The 14,932-nt window shown below is 48.3% G+C and overlaps 1 protein-coding gene across 3 annotated transcripts in view; it reads right to left on the bottom strand.

The window, feature by feature from the left end:
* The window catches only part of Bcar3 (BCAR3 adaptor protein, NSP family member), a 103,764-nt gene that overhangs the window by 53,194 nt on the left and 35,638 nt on the right, over positions 1-14,932 (bottom strand). Inside the window, exon 1 of one of the 3 annotated variants that reach the window (XM_050156546.1) lies at positions 7,722-7,906. The exons of the other annotated variants lie outside the window; for them this stretch is intronic. Coding sequence (XP_050012503.1) covers positions 7,722-7,844 — 123 coding nt within the window. The 5' untranslated portion in view covers positions 7,845-7,906. Of the gene's footprint in view, positions 1-7,721; positions 7,907-14,932 lie in introns of those variants that run through there. 3 annotated transcript variants of the gene reach the window in all.

The raw sequence follows: 14,932 nt of genomic DNA, 5'->3' as shown, positions 1-14,932 counted from the left end.
TCTTTCTCATCTTAGATGTAAAAATGTGGGGGCTCCCTCCTCTGCTCCCCCAAATAGTGACCCGTACAGGCATGAGGAATGACGTGCTACACTGAAATCAAATGTCCTGCCCCCACCACACACACACACACACACACACACACACACACACACACACACACTGATGAGCCAGCCTTGCCATCCTCTGGATTAGAACTCGTGACAGTTATTGCTAACTGCCAACTTGACACTATCTAGAGTCACCTGGGAAGAAAGTCCGGATGAGGTTGGGCTACCCTGGGTTGTTCTGAGGTCTTGTCTGTGGGGTATTCTTTCATCCTTTTTAAAAATTTTTATGTATTTTTATGTGTCTGAGTGTTCTGCCTGCATGTATGTATGTGTACCACACGCATGCGGTGCTCATGGCAGGTGGCGCAGGATCCCCTGGACCTGGAGTAAGACTATTGGAGCTGCCATGTGAGTGCTGGGAACTGAACCCGGGTCCTCCACTACAAGCAGCAGCAAGCATTGTTTACAGCTGAGCCATCTCTCCATCCTCACGGGGATTGTCCTAATTAAGAGGGAGGCTCAGCCCACTGTGGACGGTCCAACTCCTTGGGTTTAGGTCCTGGGCTGTATAAAGAGGAGAGAGCCGGGATCCCAAACTGGGCGGAGTAGAGGCAGAATGCATTAATTCCCAGCTCACACCACCTTGGCTCAACTCAGGTCGAGGCTTCTTTATAAAGACCACGAGAACACAGCATGGCGGAGAGTCCACGTAGGATGGACTCAGCTGAGCACACAGACCCCTCTCCTCAAGCAGCCACCTGGGCCTGGGAAAAACCAGAGTCCAGATGGAGCCTGGGGCACAGGAAGCCGTCCATCAGCTTCGGCGCTTCTTCTGCACAGAAAGCTCTTTGCAGAGGCTGAATGGAGGCTTTATGTAGCGAGTTCTCATCCACAAGCTAATAAATATGTGGAGTGGCCTCTCGGACCAGGTTCCTGCAGCCCGGACACTGAGGTCATTCAAGAAACAATCAGATGCCATCTGGGGAGAACTGGGAAACGGCCTCAGAGGGCCAAGCAGTTACGTTCTCATTCCCAGGGTCTGACACATCCTTATCTCATTCACAGCGAGGAGGGGATGGAGGCCGGCCAGCTCATCCACACTGCGGGCACAGAGTGAGCAAGCGCTCGGGCAACTGATAAGAACTGAAGGAGCAGGAGCGTATGTGCTGCTGGTTTTCCCAAGTAAATCCGGCCCCCTAAACGAATTTATCCCTTGCCTGCACTTTTACTCCAAGAACGGCATCTTTGTTGTGATCAGGCCTTGGTCTGAACTAGATTTGGGTTCTCATAGCTTTACTGTAAAGTAATTACAGACCAGCAGCTGTTTCCGGCCCAGCACTCTACAGTATATAGTGATTAATGATTCAGTTATGTTCAACAGTTAGAAGGTATAGAGGACTCATATAGATTAATGTCTTTTCTATATTAATAATCGGCCCTTAAATATAAGTGTAACTGTTAGGGAAGTCTGAGTTGGGGTGGTGGTGAAGGGCCTGGACAAACAGCAAAGGGCGATTCATGTTCTTAAGTATTTCTACAGCTCATCAATGCTAGGCTACCCCCTAGAACTGGGGGACCTTCCAAAGGGTCCAAGAGCCTAAAACTTCTTTTCTTAATAATACTGAGCCCTTCTTCTCCTGTTACACTGGGCCAAATGGGGCATGGAGTGACATGCAGGTTCCTTGAGAAGATGCAAGGCAGAGCCACCAGCTGCACTGATCCTGCATCCTGCAGGCTCCACTCCTGACCACCCCAGGCCCACAGCATGTAAGGAAGCAGAGGCGGTTCCGACCTAAGCAGGGGTAGATGACGTCATGAGAACCGCTTGGTTTACTGAGAGCCAGCTCAGGGCTTGTGGGCAGCATACGGCCTCGCCTGGGTTACCCATCCAGACACAGTGGCTGGACGCACACCTTGGCCCGCCTCACTCACTGAAGAGCTGCTCCGTCATGGAGCACCATCCTCCAGCTAACAAAGGCTACCTAAAAACGACGATTAGTCTCACTTGAGTATTTACTACTATTACATTTTAAAGATACTTATAAAAATATTTGTTTATGTATATGCTCTGGTTGCACATACACCTGCAGGTCAGAAGAGGGCGCCAGATCTCATTACAGATGGGTGTGAGCCACCATGCGGTTGCTGGGAATTGAACTCAGGACCTCTGGAAGAGCAGCCATCTCTCCAGCCCCTAGCTTGAGTATTTAATTGGCGGACATTTATGGAGGGTGGGGTGGGGTGATGATGAACAAAGTGGGCTGTTCCTTCAAAGAAAACAACCAATAGCATTTGTTACCCAAACAAAGATCTGAGCCGTCAAGCGAAAACTGGGTTTTTGAAGGACTGACAGTCACCACCAAGAAGCTCATACCTTGTCCACATTGTCACAGCTTGTCTGGGAAGACTGGTGGCAACATCAACTAGTGCATTTTGACAGGATATAATGAGATATGGAAACGCTCAAATGATCTAGCTGACTCCCTGAACCAGTGTTCTTCAAACAGCCGGTGCATGACAGAGGCGCTCGCTCAAACAGCAAGACAGACGGACGGACCAGAAAGGAACAGAGCTGAAGAGCTCAAAGAGGCTTCACTTCAGAGTCTACACTGCTGCTAACTTCCCAGGTGAGCAACCTCCAGGGTCTAGATTAGAACCAGAGGAGGAGATCTATGATTATCTTAAACGGTTACTCACTAAAGGGCTCCTGCCCTTCTGAACCACATAGCTATGTGAGGCTGGTGCTTCAGCATCCAACCAGGACCTAATACACTGGAGGCCGAAGCAGGCGCACAGGGAGCTGTGCTCTATTAGGACCAGACACAAAAGAGATCTGCAAAATTATAAAACAAGGCCGTCCTTACCACTAAATGTGTTTTGAGAAAAGACTATCTTTCCCAACATATGCACTCTATCTTTACGCATAATAGGCTTATTGTTCGTTTTAAATAAATACACTAAATGAACACAAAGTGGTATGAAATACAATAAAATAAACATTTAAAATATCCCCCACTCTTGGCTGGGGAGATGCCTCCGAGGTTATTCCCAGAACTCATGTAACAGCTGCGTATACCTGGCAGCCCGCCTGTATTCCCTGGAGCAAGCTGGCTAGCCAAAATGGTTCACCAAGAGACCGTACTTCAACATATAAGGTGTAGAGAAATCTAGGAAGACAATTATCATTAACCCCGAGTCCCCATAAATGCACACGCACACACACACACATACACACCAGCAGAGATGTGTACCCCAAGCACATGGATATACATATCACATGCATGCATGTCACACACACACACATATGTAAATAATTTCTCCGTTTCAATTTTCCACACAGTGAATATAGCTAAAACCAAAGGATTTTTAAAAACGATTCTCAACCATTTTTAACAATGGGAAAAAGTCTTGAGACCAGAGCTTAGGAATTTTTCTCCACAGTTACAGTCAGTTGTGAACTGCCTGGTGTGAATTCTGGGAACAAAACCCAGGTCCTCTGGGAGAGCAAGTGCTCTTAGCCACTGCTCCATCTCTGCCGCCTCTGGTTTTTATCTTATCAGGAATTCTTAGGAGAATACACCGCAATTCTTCTCAGTTGTCGACTCTTCCAGCGTTGCTCCTGACCCCTCTTCTCCTCCCACCTCATATCCGGTCCGCCAGGAAATCCAGCTCCACCTTCATATTTCATCCAATCCCCCCCTCTTTCCCACCTTCCCAGCTATGGAGCAGCTCCAAACTCCCACCCGTTACCCAAACACTTGCAAGGCCCCCCAACTGCGCTCCTCCTTCTTGCCCTTTCCCTATCTGTCTACAAAAGTGAACCGCAGACGGCTTCCAGTCTCGTTCTGATGTGCAGATCCTGTGTAGCCTGCCCAGCTGCCATCACCCTCGCCTCAACCCCTATGGCAGCTCCTATGGCCTCCCTGTTATCCGCTACAGAAGAGGCTGCTGCCTTCACAGCAATCCCAGACACCCCGCTGACTGGGCCTTCCACTCTAAAGGCAAGTTCTTAGCCTGAGCTCCTTTACCCTAACATCCCAGCCCATCCCTGGTGAGCCTTTTCCCCTTAGCACAATCACAGTCTGGCAGAATTGGCCTGGTTGTCTTTCTTTTCATTGTCTCCTCCTCCCACCTTCAGAACAGAAGGCCCAGGGTGCTGTATCCTTAGCCCTTAGGCCGTGGCTCGCAGTAGGGGCACCGTAGATAAAACAAACCATGAAATGATTATGTTCTAACTGCAAAGCTGTTTTAAACCAGAACTGATTGGAAAAGCCCAAATGTCACAAGGACATTTTCTTATAAAGAAAGTCAGGTTGGGTTATCTGTTATTTGAAATACTTGAATGTTTCAGACATCAGATTCTCCCCCCCACCCCCCAGAAGGGTTTCTCTGTAGCTTTGGTGCCTGTCCCGGAACTAGCTCTTGTTAAACCGGGCTGGCCTCAAACTCACAGAGATCTCCCTGCCTCTGCCTCCCAAGTGCTAGGATTAAAGGTGTGAGCTACCACTGCCTGGCTCAGATTTCAGATTTAAAAAAAAAAAATCTGTATACACACATAGAGACATACAAAACCACATATGGAATGAGAGAGAGAGAGAGATCTTGGGAGTGTAATCCAGATCTAAACATGAAATTAATTTATGCTCCAAATATACTTTATATTCATGGGATGAAGATAATTTATGCAATAATTTTGTTCATGAAACAAAGCTGCATGGTTGGAAACTCCTAGTTGTGACTTCAAGTTGATACTCAAAAGAGTTACAGGATAAGGAGCACGCTGGGCTTCAGATAGATTTGGGACACCTTCCTGTCCCTCGGGAGAAAGTGAAGGAAGGAGATGGGCTCATATGCTTAACACAGAATGATGTATAACCAACAAAGCTAGTCGCAAAGAATTATCTGGTGATATTTTATTCTGATGATAAATAAAGAAAACCCAGTCTTGTTCTCTCAACAACATGTGGTCTTTTCAGAATCTCCCAAGAACACTGCTCCCTCAGTTTTCCCTTCTAGGGACTATAGGGGTAGCCATGGCTCCCCTAAGTCCCTGCTCCCCTCTCCTGCTCCTTTAGTCTGAGCACACACACTGTCCCCAAGGGCTAAGACGTCTCCAACAGTCCTTAAAGTCCTGACAGCTGTTTGCTGCCTCACTAAGCATCCTTCCTGACAAACTGTCAGTGTTATTCACAATGTCAGCGTAAGTCCTTCCAAAGAAACTCTGATGTGGGTAAAACTTCAGGCCAAACCCAATCGTCTCCACCCACACAAGGCCAGATAATACTCTAATAACAAAAGGCCTGTAGAACTTCACCTTGCTGTACGTGAACTAACATAAACACCTTCTTTATGTAGTCTAAATACAGTTCTTCTTTTCGAAGTTGAGCTATAATGTGCTATGTTGTTACATTTCATAGTAAAACTCCCATGTTTAGAAACAGAGCTATAGCCAAACGCCACATTGTTGTAACACATTGTGGCCACTAGAGGGCAGAGTTCAACAGCAAACAACTCCAGGGCTAAAATCCTGGCCTCTAAGTATCAAATCTCTACGGTATTGCGAGAACAAGATCTCCTAAGTAGACAGATCTAAGCCACAGAAGATGCCAGAACTATCTCTCCTCTTTCTAAAAATGTGAGCATTTAGGGAAACAAGAAGTGACTCCTGTTTCCACACTCTGTGATAAGTTAGCAAGAGAAGTCAGACCTAAATAGAGACACGGAAGAACTTCTGAGAATTCTTACAGACATAAGTTGTAGTTGCATTGGGAAACAAAGATCTTCGGAATGCTGGGATTGGGGCACACACCTGTAATCCCAGCGTGTGAGAAAACCCAGGCAGAAGGATGGCGGATTCGGGTAGCCTGGGCTACATGGTGAGACCCTGTTTCAATCTCCATTCAGACGCTCCTTGTATTCAGTTGCGTGGCACTCGGTCACCAGCTAGATATTAAGAGAACAAGCAGAGTCCCCTAGCCGCCGAGCTGGGCCGTTGTTGAAAGCATACCACCACATTGGAGAAGCGCTTGGAGGGAGATCCAAGGGTGACCCTCGAGGTTACTGTCAGGAGTGGGGGGAAGGAGTCAGGGATGAGCCCTGTGCCCAGGGAGCTGGAACAGCAGCTGTTACCGTGTGCTATGGGCACCAAGCACACCCCAGGTTCTCTGCGAGGAACTTTGTATTACCTCACTCAACCCTCGGATTCCTTTATTCATGGTGGAGGAAATGCGCACAGACCCGGCGGCTTTAAAATGAAGCTGGGGGTGGGGGTGCAAGCCTGTAATCCCAGCACTCGGGAGCTGAGGCTGAGGCTAGCCTCAGCTACATGCTGAATTCAGAGCCAGCCTTGGGTACACAGCAAAACCCTGCTTCAGATAAAAGTGTCCTTTCGAGGTTTCCAGAGATCAGCAAGGCCACACCCTCCCTAAAGCTCCAGGAAAACACAAGAATGGTGCTTGCTCAAAGAGCAGTGTCGGCTCCTAACTGAAGCCAGCCCCCCACATTCTTTGCACCCCCAGGGGAGAGCGCAAGGCATTCAGGCCCTCACTACCACAAAGTGTGCTGTTCTGCATCTGAGGAGGTCACAGGGGTAAGCAAATCCCAAATACAACTGAGGAACTTCCCCGGGGAAACCATCTTCTTGATCTTCATCCGCGCCTACCAGGGAGCACTCCATGGTGTTTTTGAGGCAGGGATTCTCACCGAACCTGAAGCTCACTATTTGGTTAAGTCGGCTGGGCAGTGAGCTCCAGAGATTGGCCTGTTTCCGCCTCTTCAAGTGCCTGCTGAGGATCCAAACTTGGGCCTTCACACTTATGTGGCGAGTGCTTTACCGACTGAGCCATCTCTCCAGCCTGTACGATGTCATCTTAATTTGGTCACTTGATTGCGAAAAGAGACTGTTACCAAATAAGGTGTCACTCACAAATACTGAGGTTGGAATTCCAATCTGTCTCTTTTTGGAGGATCTTCTCCTGACTTGCTTATAGCTGCAAAACTATTTGTAAAAAAGGTCACATGTCCAGATACTAGAAGTTACATTTCCAATATATATTACCAGTGGACACGGTGTAACCCACAATGAAATCATAGTATCATCAGCTTCAAGCCACTCAGCTCTTCTGCCTCAGACCCTCATAGGCCAAGGGAAAGGAGCAGGAAGGACAGGATGGTGGAGCTTAGGGACTAAGGGACATGGCAGGACACGAGGTGAGAAGCAGACAGGCTCCCTGGGATTTTAGGTCCAGTCATGGAGCTGATTCTAAAAGAAGCCGCATTTCTGGTTCATGTTTGCTCATCAGTTTTTCAGTGACTTCTCTTTCTCAGGGGCTAAGTCAGCAGTTCTCAACCTGTGGGTCGCGACCCCGTGGATGGAATGGCCCTTCCACAGGGGTCACTGAAAGACCATCTAAAAACACAGAGATTTACATTATATTGATAACAGTATGAAGATTATAACTATGACATAGCAACAAAATAATTTTAAGGTTGGGGGAGGTCACCACAACATGAGGAACTGTATTAAAGGGTAGCAGTGTTAGCAAGGTTGATGACCACTGGTATAAGTAGTCTTAGGAAAACCTCCAGGAAGGGCCGTGTCTCAGCTTCAAGGCTGAAGTCTGTAACATGAAATATAATTCCCAGGAAATCCACACTTGATTTATTCCACTCACCAGCCAAACCGGACTCTCGGGCTCTCCTAGCAGGGCAGCACCTGACCTGCGGGGCCATCTGGACAAGCCCCAGTCAGAGCCACCAGGCTTCGAGGACCGGGATGTCCCCACACACCGCTGCATGCATAGCTAGGCTGCTGGGAGCCAGCGTGTCTGCCTGCCCCACAAGCTGCATCCCTCCGAAGGTTGCATGGTGTTTCAGCACCACTGCATTTGAGATGGTGTGAGATCACAGGCCTTGCACAAGGACTCAGCTGGGTCAGGAGGCACCAGATAAGGGTGATGTCAGTGACAGGAAGTTGCACAATGGTAATGTCAGCATGAGGCGACAGAACTTTCTGTTGGGAGCCTGCAACACATCATTGGCAGGGTGAAGGAGGGAGGGAGAGGCGGTAAGCTGCCTAAGGCAGGAGGGGGGGTGGGGTGGAGCTGCTAGAGAGTGGGGGTGGTCAGCAAACCTTCCTGTGAAGAGTCCTGCTGCCTCTGAAGACACACACACACACACACACATGCACGCGCACGCGCACACACACATGCACACACACACACATGCACACACACATACAAACACACACACACAAACACACGGTGACTTCACAAAAGGCAGGTATTTCGTAATACAGAGCTAGCTGTGCCCCAATGAACTTTTATAAATATACTGCCATGTGAATTTTGTATCATTTTGCCACTCTTTTTAAATTAGGAAATAAAGACATTTATAGGCTAACATTCATGTTTTGCCCATGAAAAACAGGGGGTGGGCCAGATTTGGCCCTGAATAGGAGCTTCCACACCCCTGGCTTTAAACAGTCCCCAAATGCTCATGAGTTGATTTACCACGGCAGTAGCAAGGTTTCTGTGTGGGACCCCCTTCCTGCTCAAGAGCTGCCTGGCCTCTGGCCAGATCCCAGACCTCAAGTGAACTTGAGCTGCCCCCAGCTTCCTCTCTCTCACCTGCTCCATTCAAGCCCTGCCAGGATCTGTTGGCTCTCTGCATAAAATGGCTCCTCATTCCCCCTCTAAAAGGCCTCGGGCAACACCTGGCCTGGCAACACCTGGCCTGGCCTGCCCACTGTCACCCTCTTCGGTAAGCAGGCTTCATGTCACCTCCCTCTCACCTGGTCCCTCTTGACTGATTGTGAATACACGGTAGAGGCTCAGAAGGCACCTGCTGAATGAGCCTCTATGGTGAAACCCAATCTGTAAGGGTTCTCTCCACCTGCGAGGGGGTGATGGGGGGGATGGGGGACATGGGGGATGGGGGGTTTGTCCCCACAGAATCAGCCTGTCTCAAACTGGAAACTTGCCTCCCCCACGGGGGAGGGGGCAGTCCCCAAAGATTAAAAGAGGAGATTTTCACTTCCATGTTCAAAAGCCAGGCTTAGTAAGTCTTATTTGCATTCAGTAAGTGTTAGCCTTTTTAGTACAGTTCTGTGAGCTTTGACAAGTGACCAGCCGGGTAGTTATTTCTAGCATCAAAGACTTGTTCATTCCCCCAAGGTCCCCTTTTAAAGATACCCTCTCTCATCCCTTGTCAATCACAAACTCCTTTTCTGTCTCTACGGATATGGTTCTAACTGACGGACTTTTAAAGATTAAAAACGTGTTTTTTTTTGTTTTTAAATCATGTGTGTGTACGTGTCTGTGTGTGGGTGTGTGTGGGTGCAGAGCCCATGGAAGACTACGTGTGTCAGATCCTCTGAAACGGGAGTTACGGGTGGTTGTTTAACCCCCCCCCCCACGTGGATGCAGGGACTAGAGGACCCCTCTAAGAAGCTGTGTATGCCCTCAATCACTGAGCTACCTCTCCAGCCTTGCTGGTAGCCTTTGAGACATTTTTTTATGAGGCATACTGCCCTTTTGGCGCACTAGGGGTTATGTCCATTTCTTTCTCTAGTCAAAGAGTATATCATTGCATGGGTCTCCATCAACTGAAGTAGATATTCAGGCTGTCTCCAGGTTTTGTCACTTGAGAACAATGTTACATATAAGCACATACATGGAGACTTTCCTATGGACATAAATTCTTGTTATAAGATTTTTTTTTAAGTGGCCATATTTCTGTAAACCTGAAGGATAGGATTCTACTGAAGGAGGACCTGTTTTCTACCCTGCTTGTCTGTCATCCTACCCAGCGGCTACAATTTTCTAAACTGTAGTAACACTAATCTTCCTAAGAATAGCGACACAGCGCGCACTGGGGGCAGACGAGTGGGCGAAGCTGAACACGGGCCCAGAGTGAGCCTGGACTGTTTCACACTGGCCGCGGGCACCCGTTTGATCTGGTCCCACAGGGGACAGCACGGGCTCTGTGGATGTGCACACTCAGGCAAAAAACCTGCCGAGCCAGCCAGTTGGGCCATTCTCTGGTTCGGGATAACTTGTTAAAATCTCACGGAATGTACAGCGAGCCATTGTTTCTCTAAGTCCCTTTCATGACTTTGTGAGCTGGCTAATTCAGAGCAGACTCGCCTGCTTTCCTGCCGGAAGAAAAGACTCCCCTCAAAGACAGCTATTTAGCCGTGACCATGGCTGCAGCCATATTGAGCACAAAAGGGGAGGCCGAGGCCCTGCTGCCCCCTCTTCTACCAAGGCCTCCCACGCCACGCTGCTTATTCTTGGTGCTGGAATTCGCATAATTATTTCTCTTTTCGTCTGCTGGGTGACCTAAGGTATCCCAAGCCGACTGCGGGGGAAGTGGCCTCACAGAGATCTGAGCCCTGGCAGACTAATTTCTATAGACTTAGAAGATCCTCTGGGAACGAGCATTAACCCCACAAAGGATGGCTTTCTAAGCCCCCTTAGCACTCCCCTAGGCTCCAGAGGAAGAAGTAGAAGGGCCCTGGGCCCTGTTCAGCACAATAGCTCCAATGTTGTGACCTTCCTTTTAACCTGCAATGCAGGCTTGGAAACTGCAAGCTTTATTAGAGCTCACAAGTAGGCAAGAAGAATCCACCAAGGCTGACAATAGGAACGGAGCCAGGAACAAAGGCTCTGCCCCCTCCTAACACTTCCTTATGTGCTCCCTGGAGAGCAGGCCTTCAGTCTGCTGGCCACACGGTGCAGTGCGCATCCGCTCACCGGAGGACACTTGCCCCTTAGCTCCTCACTTGACAATGCAGGCAGCCCATGCTTCCTGCTCCACCAGGCTAAGTTATCTTTCGTAAAAGCAACTTATTTCAAGATGGAAAATCTATAATAAACATTTTTTTTTCCTGGAAGAAAATCACCTAGCCACGTCCTTGCCAGTCACAGCCCTCCTCAACTTTCAAACATGCCCAGAAAATAGATTTCACTAAAGTAAGGGTGGGCCACCCGTGTGAAGAGGCTCCCGGGAGTCTTCATCTTCAGTGATGAGGAAGATGAGCTTGCCTCGAAAGCTCAGGGAACATTTCGGAAGAGGGGGTGGAAGGAGATGAGCCAGAGGACCAGGAAGTTTGCTGTGAGATTGTTTCCTAGAAATCACAGGAACACTCGTCCAGGACAATTCTGAAACATAGCTGCCTAACCATGATCCAAGCAATGATGACATCGCTAGACACGCCAGTGAGGAAGGGGGACATCTCAGGGGCCCCAGGCCTACACATAGAACTATAGGCGATTCATAACTGCTCAGAGAGAGAGAATCAGCCTTTCCCAGGATTGGTCCTGAAACCATACACAAACAAGCCGTGCTGAACAAACCCAGAAGGCTATATTTATAGATTTATGTGTATGTGTTTAGCAGTAATAATCAAAAAGAGGCCGTCAGTTTGAGAGAGAGTTGGGGGAAGGGTGAGAAAGAGAACAAGAAAGGAAGTGATGTGTGATTACATATTAATTAAAATTTTAATTATAAAAAGGAGACGAACTAAAGAAAATAGACAGGAAATATACATGCCCGTCGAATTCAGTAAAAAAAGCAGATGCCTAACTGTTGAATCTGAACAAAGCAGGCCCAGAAAAACAGTTCAAAGGACGACAAGAATGTGGAAGCAGACATTTACGAAGGGTTACAGACGTGAGACACAGGGCCATCGAGATGGCTCAGCCATCTAAGGCGACGGCTGCCCAGCCCTACAGCCCGAGTTCCATCCCTGGGGCCCATGTAAAAGTGGAAGGAGAAGATCAACTCCTTCAAGTTATCCTGATTTTCACACACACGTGTGCACACGTGCAATAACTCCTCTAGGGCTTTTTAAAAAGTGCAACACAACGGATCATAACGCAAATATAAGTGTCAATCTCCCGTCTTCATAGGGGACGGAACCAGTAAGCGATCATTGTCCATCACCGTCTCTGAGATACAACGTGAAGTGCTTCTCGGGGTCCCAAACTACATGGCGCTTTTATAATCAAGAGCGCTAGCGTAGCTGGCAGCAGGGGGCACATGTCTACGACACAGGCTCTCAGGAGGCTGAGACAAGGGGACTACAAATTTCAAGCTAACCATCCTGGGCTACAGTAAAGTTAGCTTATGGCTAGCCTCAGCTACATAGTCTGTCTCAAACAATGACGAAAACAAGGCACAGTGACAATGTAAGAACTTCCACCACTTGCTAAAAAAATATAAAAATGAAAAGTCTCTATCTCTCTGGTCTCTCATAGAGATCACTAAAATGTTAAAATTAGAAGGACAGATGCCCTTCCCAGCCTTCCTATTTATGGGAAGACTGAACCTATAGAGAAAATGAAAGTTCAAGGTCACACTGGTTTCTTTTTTTTTTTTTAAACTTTTATTGATTCTTTGTGGACTTCACATCACGCATTCCGCATTCCGATCCCACTTATCTCCCTGTTCTGAATCCACCTTCCACACTTGCAACCTTGCCCCAAATCAAAACCAAACCTAAAAGAAAAACCCAAAACCAAAACAAACAACAAAACAAAATAAAAACAAACAAAAGTCGGAGAATCTTGTGGAAGGTTACCCTTTAGTCCACAAGTGTTTATTTCCTGGAGTCACTGGTCTGCCTCCAGGCCTGGCTTCTTACACCACTGATAAAGGGTTTGCACTGGGTTCTTCTTGGATGCCCTGTTGCCCTGTGTCATGGAGATGCTGCCGTTGTGGATCTGTAGGTTTGCCCCCTTCACAAGCTCCAACAGTTCAGAGATTCAGTGGATGCCGGGGTGGGCCAGCAAGGCCACACTGTTAAAACTCTGGTGTGGAGCAAACACCCATCAGTGGGGCCAAGGGACATGTGACTCAGCTTTCATCGGAAGGACAACACACCGAACTATTAGCAATGGTTTCAGCATCACATTTTCTAAGCAATCACCCGTGACATGTCTGAGAAACTGGACAGGGAGTAAACATGTCTGGATGGAGCTATGCTTATGACAAGATTAGGCACGAAGGAGGTGGGTGCGAAGTTCTACTCCAGCTATGCTCGGGGTAACTACCTCTAAATGTTACTTCTATTAAAAAAGAAAGAAAAGTTGGTTTTATCTAGCATCAGGTATGCCAGACACGCAGAGGAAAATTCCAGAGCTGTTCCGTCCTAACAACATGGTCAGCAGCAGCAGAAGGGGAGGCCACTGAGCTGTCTGCTTTCCGGTCTCATTGAGATGTAGTGAGAAGGAGTTATATCTGACTACAGAAAAGGTTCTGTGATTACATAAAACAGCTCAAGCCCGACCTTCAAGATGACAGCCTTCTGAGCTATTGTAGGAGGAAAAAAAAAAAACTGTGAGGGGGCGGATTCATGAAATGAGGAAGAGTAGAAACAGGAGAAAACAGACCCAAAAAACGGTCCAAGGGCAGATGAAAGACAAAATCAGCAAAGAAGGCCAAGCCAACACCATCCTCCTCCCCGCTGTGGGGTGGGGGGCTATGTGGAATCTGCTATTTATTTCCCTGTCCCATCCACACATCAGATACAACCTTTAGGGTCTAGGCAGGAGGCGCAGCAGGAGGCCAGCCCCATGGACAGTGTGAAACCCCATCAACCACCCTGGGGCTTCTCAGCCTGGTGATTTCCTTCCGTTCCCTATGCAAAGAACTTAGGTAACCAAGCAACGGTCCCCTCCCATGCCATATTAATGTGCAGCGGGCACAAACCCCCAGGTGTGAGGATACAGAACTCAAGCTGGGCAGAGCTGACGTCTGGGTTCTCTCTCCCCCAGCACTATCTTGTCCTGACACTGCAGTCCGGCCACCAGCTAAGAGGACAGCTTCAGCCTCAGGCCTGGGAGGCGTAGGGCAGCTACACGACTGGGAAGCAGGGAGATGCTTGTTCTTGCCACAGTTAGGTGCTTCTGTTCAGATGGGGCTTGGCCACAGAGCCGAGCTGACCACGCCTATCCTAGGGGAACCTTAAGTCCTTAAACATCTGACCCCTTGACTGGTGTTCATTAGGTCAATGGTGAACCTACCAGAAAGGCCCCTCGTGGCACAACAGACTCAATGTAGAATTTCTTACTTCTTGATGCCCCAAAGATGCTGAACACACAAGGAGATCATAGAGAAGAAAGAGCTCAAAGTCAAGGGGCTAAGCTGCTCCTCCCTTTAGCCTCACCTCTTGTCTGCCTTGGTCTCTCTTCAGCTACCACAGATACCAGTTACCCTGACTCTGGTCTTTACACCATCCGCCTCTGAGGGACACTTCCATCAGGGAGGTGCTGTGATGGCCAGAACTGGCCCAAGAAGATTGACAGGTAGGATTCTTGGGACCTTGTGCTCAGAGACCTCTCGATGTTATTGTGGACCATTGAGGCAATGAAATATTCCACACTGGCCCAACCCTCTCCCCAGCCATTGTTCTATGTGATTCTCAACCTTGGGTCATAACCCCTTTGGGAGTCAGATGACCCTTCCACAGGGGTTGACTAAGACCATCAGAAAACACAGATATTTACATTATAATTCATAACCATGGCAAAATTATAATTATGAAGTAGCAATGAAAATAATTTTATGGTTGGAGGTCACAAAACGAGGAACGGTATTAAAGGGTTGCAGTATTAGAAAGGCTGAGAACCACTGCTCTAGACCAAGGGCAGAGAAAGAAAATAACAGCTGGGGGCTTAAGAGATGGTTCAGGGGTTAGGAGCACTCATCACTCTTCTCGGGGATCCATGTTTGGTTCACCCCACCCACATGGTGGCTCAAATCATCTGTGCCTCCTGTCCCTCCTGTCCCAGGGGGTCTGATGCTTCCTTCTGGCCTCCTCAGGAGAGAGAGAGAGAGAGAGAGAGAGAGAGAGAGAGAGAGAGAGAGAGAGAGAGAGAGA

This window comes from Alexandromys fortis, unplaced genomic scaffold (genome assembly GCF_014885135.2).
Source record: "Alexandromys fortis isolate MF-2015 unplaced genomic scaffold, M_Fortis_MF-2015_v1.1 scaffold_19, whole genome shotgun sequence".
In the NCBI taxonomy this organism is placed as follows: Eukaryota; Metazoa; Chordata; class Mammalia; order Rodentia; family Cricetidae; genus Alexandromys; species Alexandromys fortis.
This window is presented reverse-complemented; position numbering and strand designations above follow the sequence as displayed.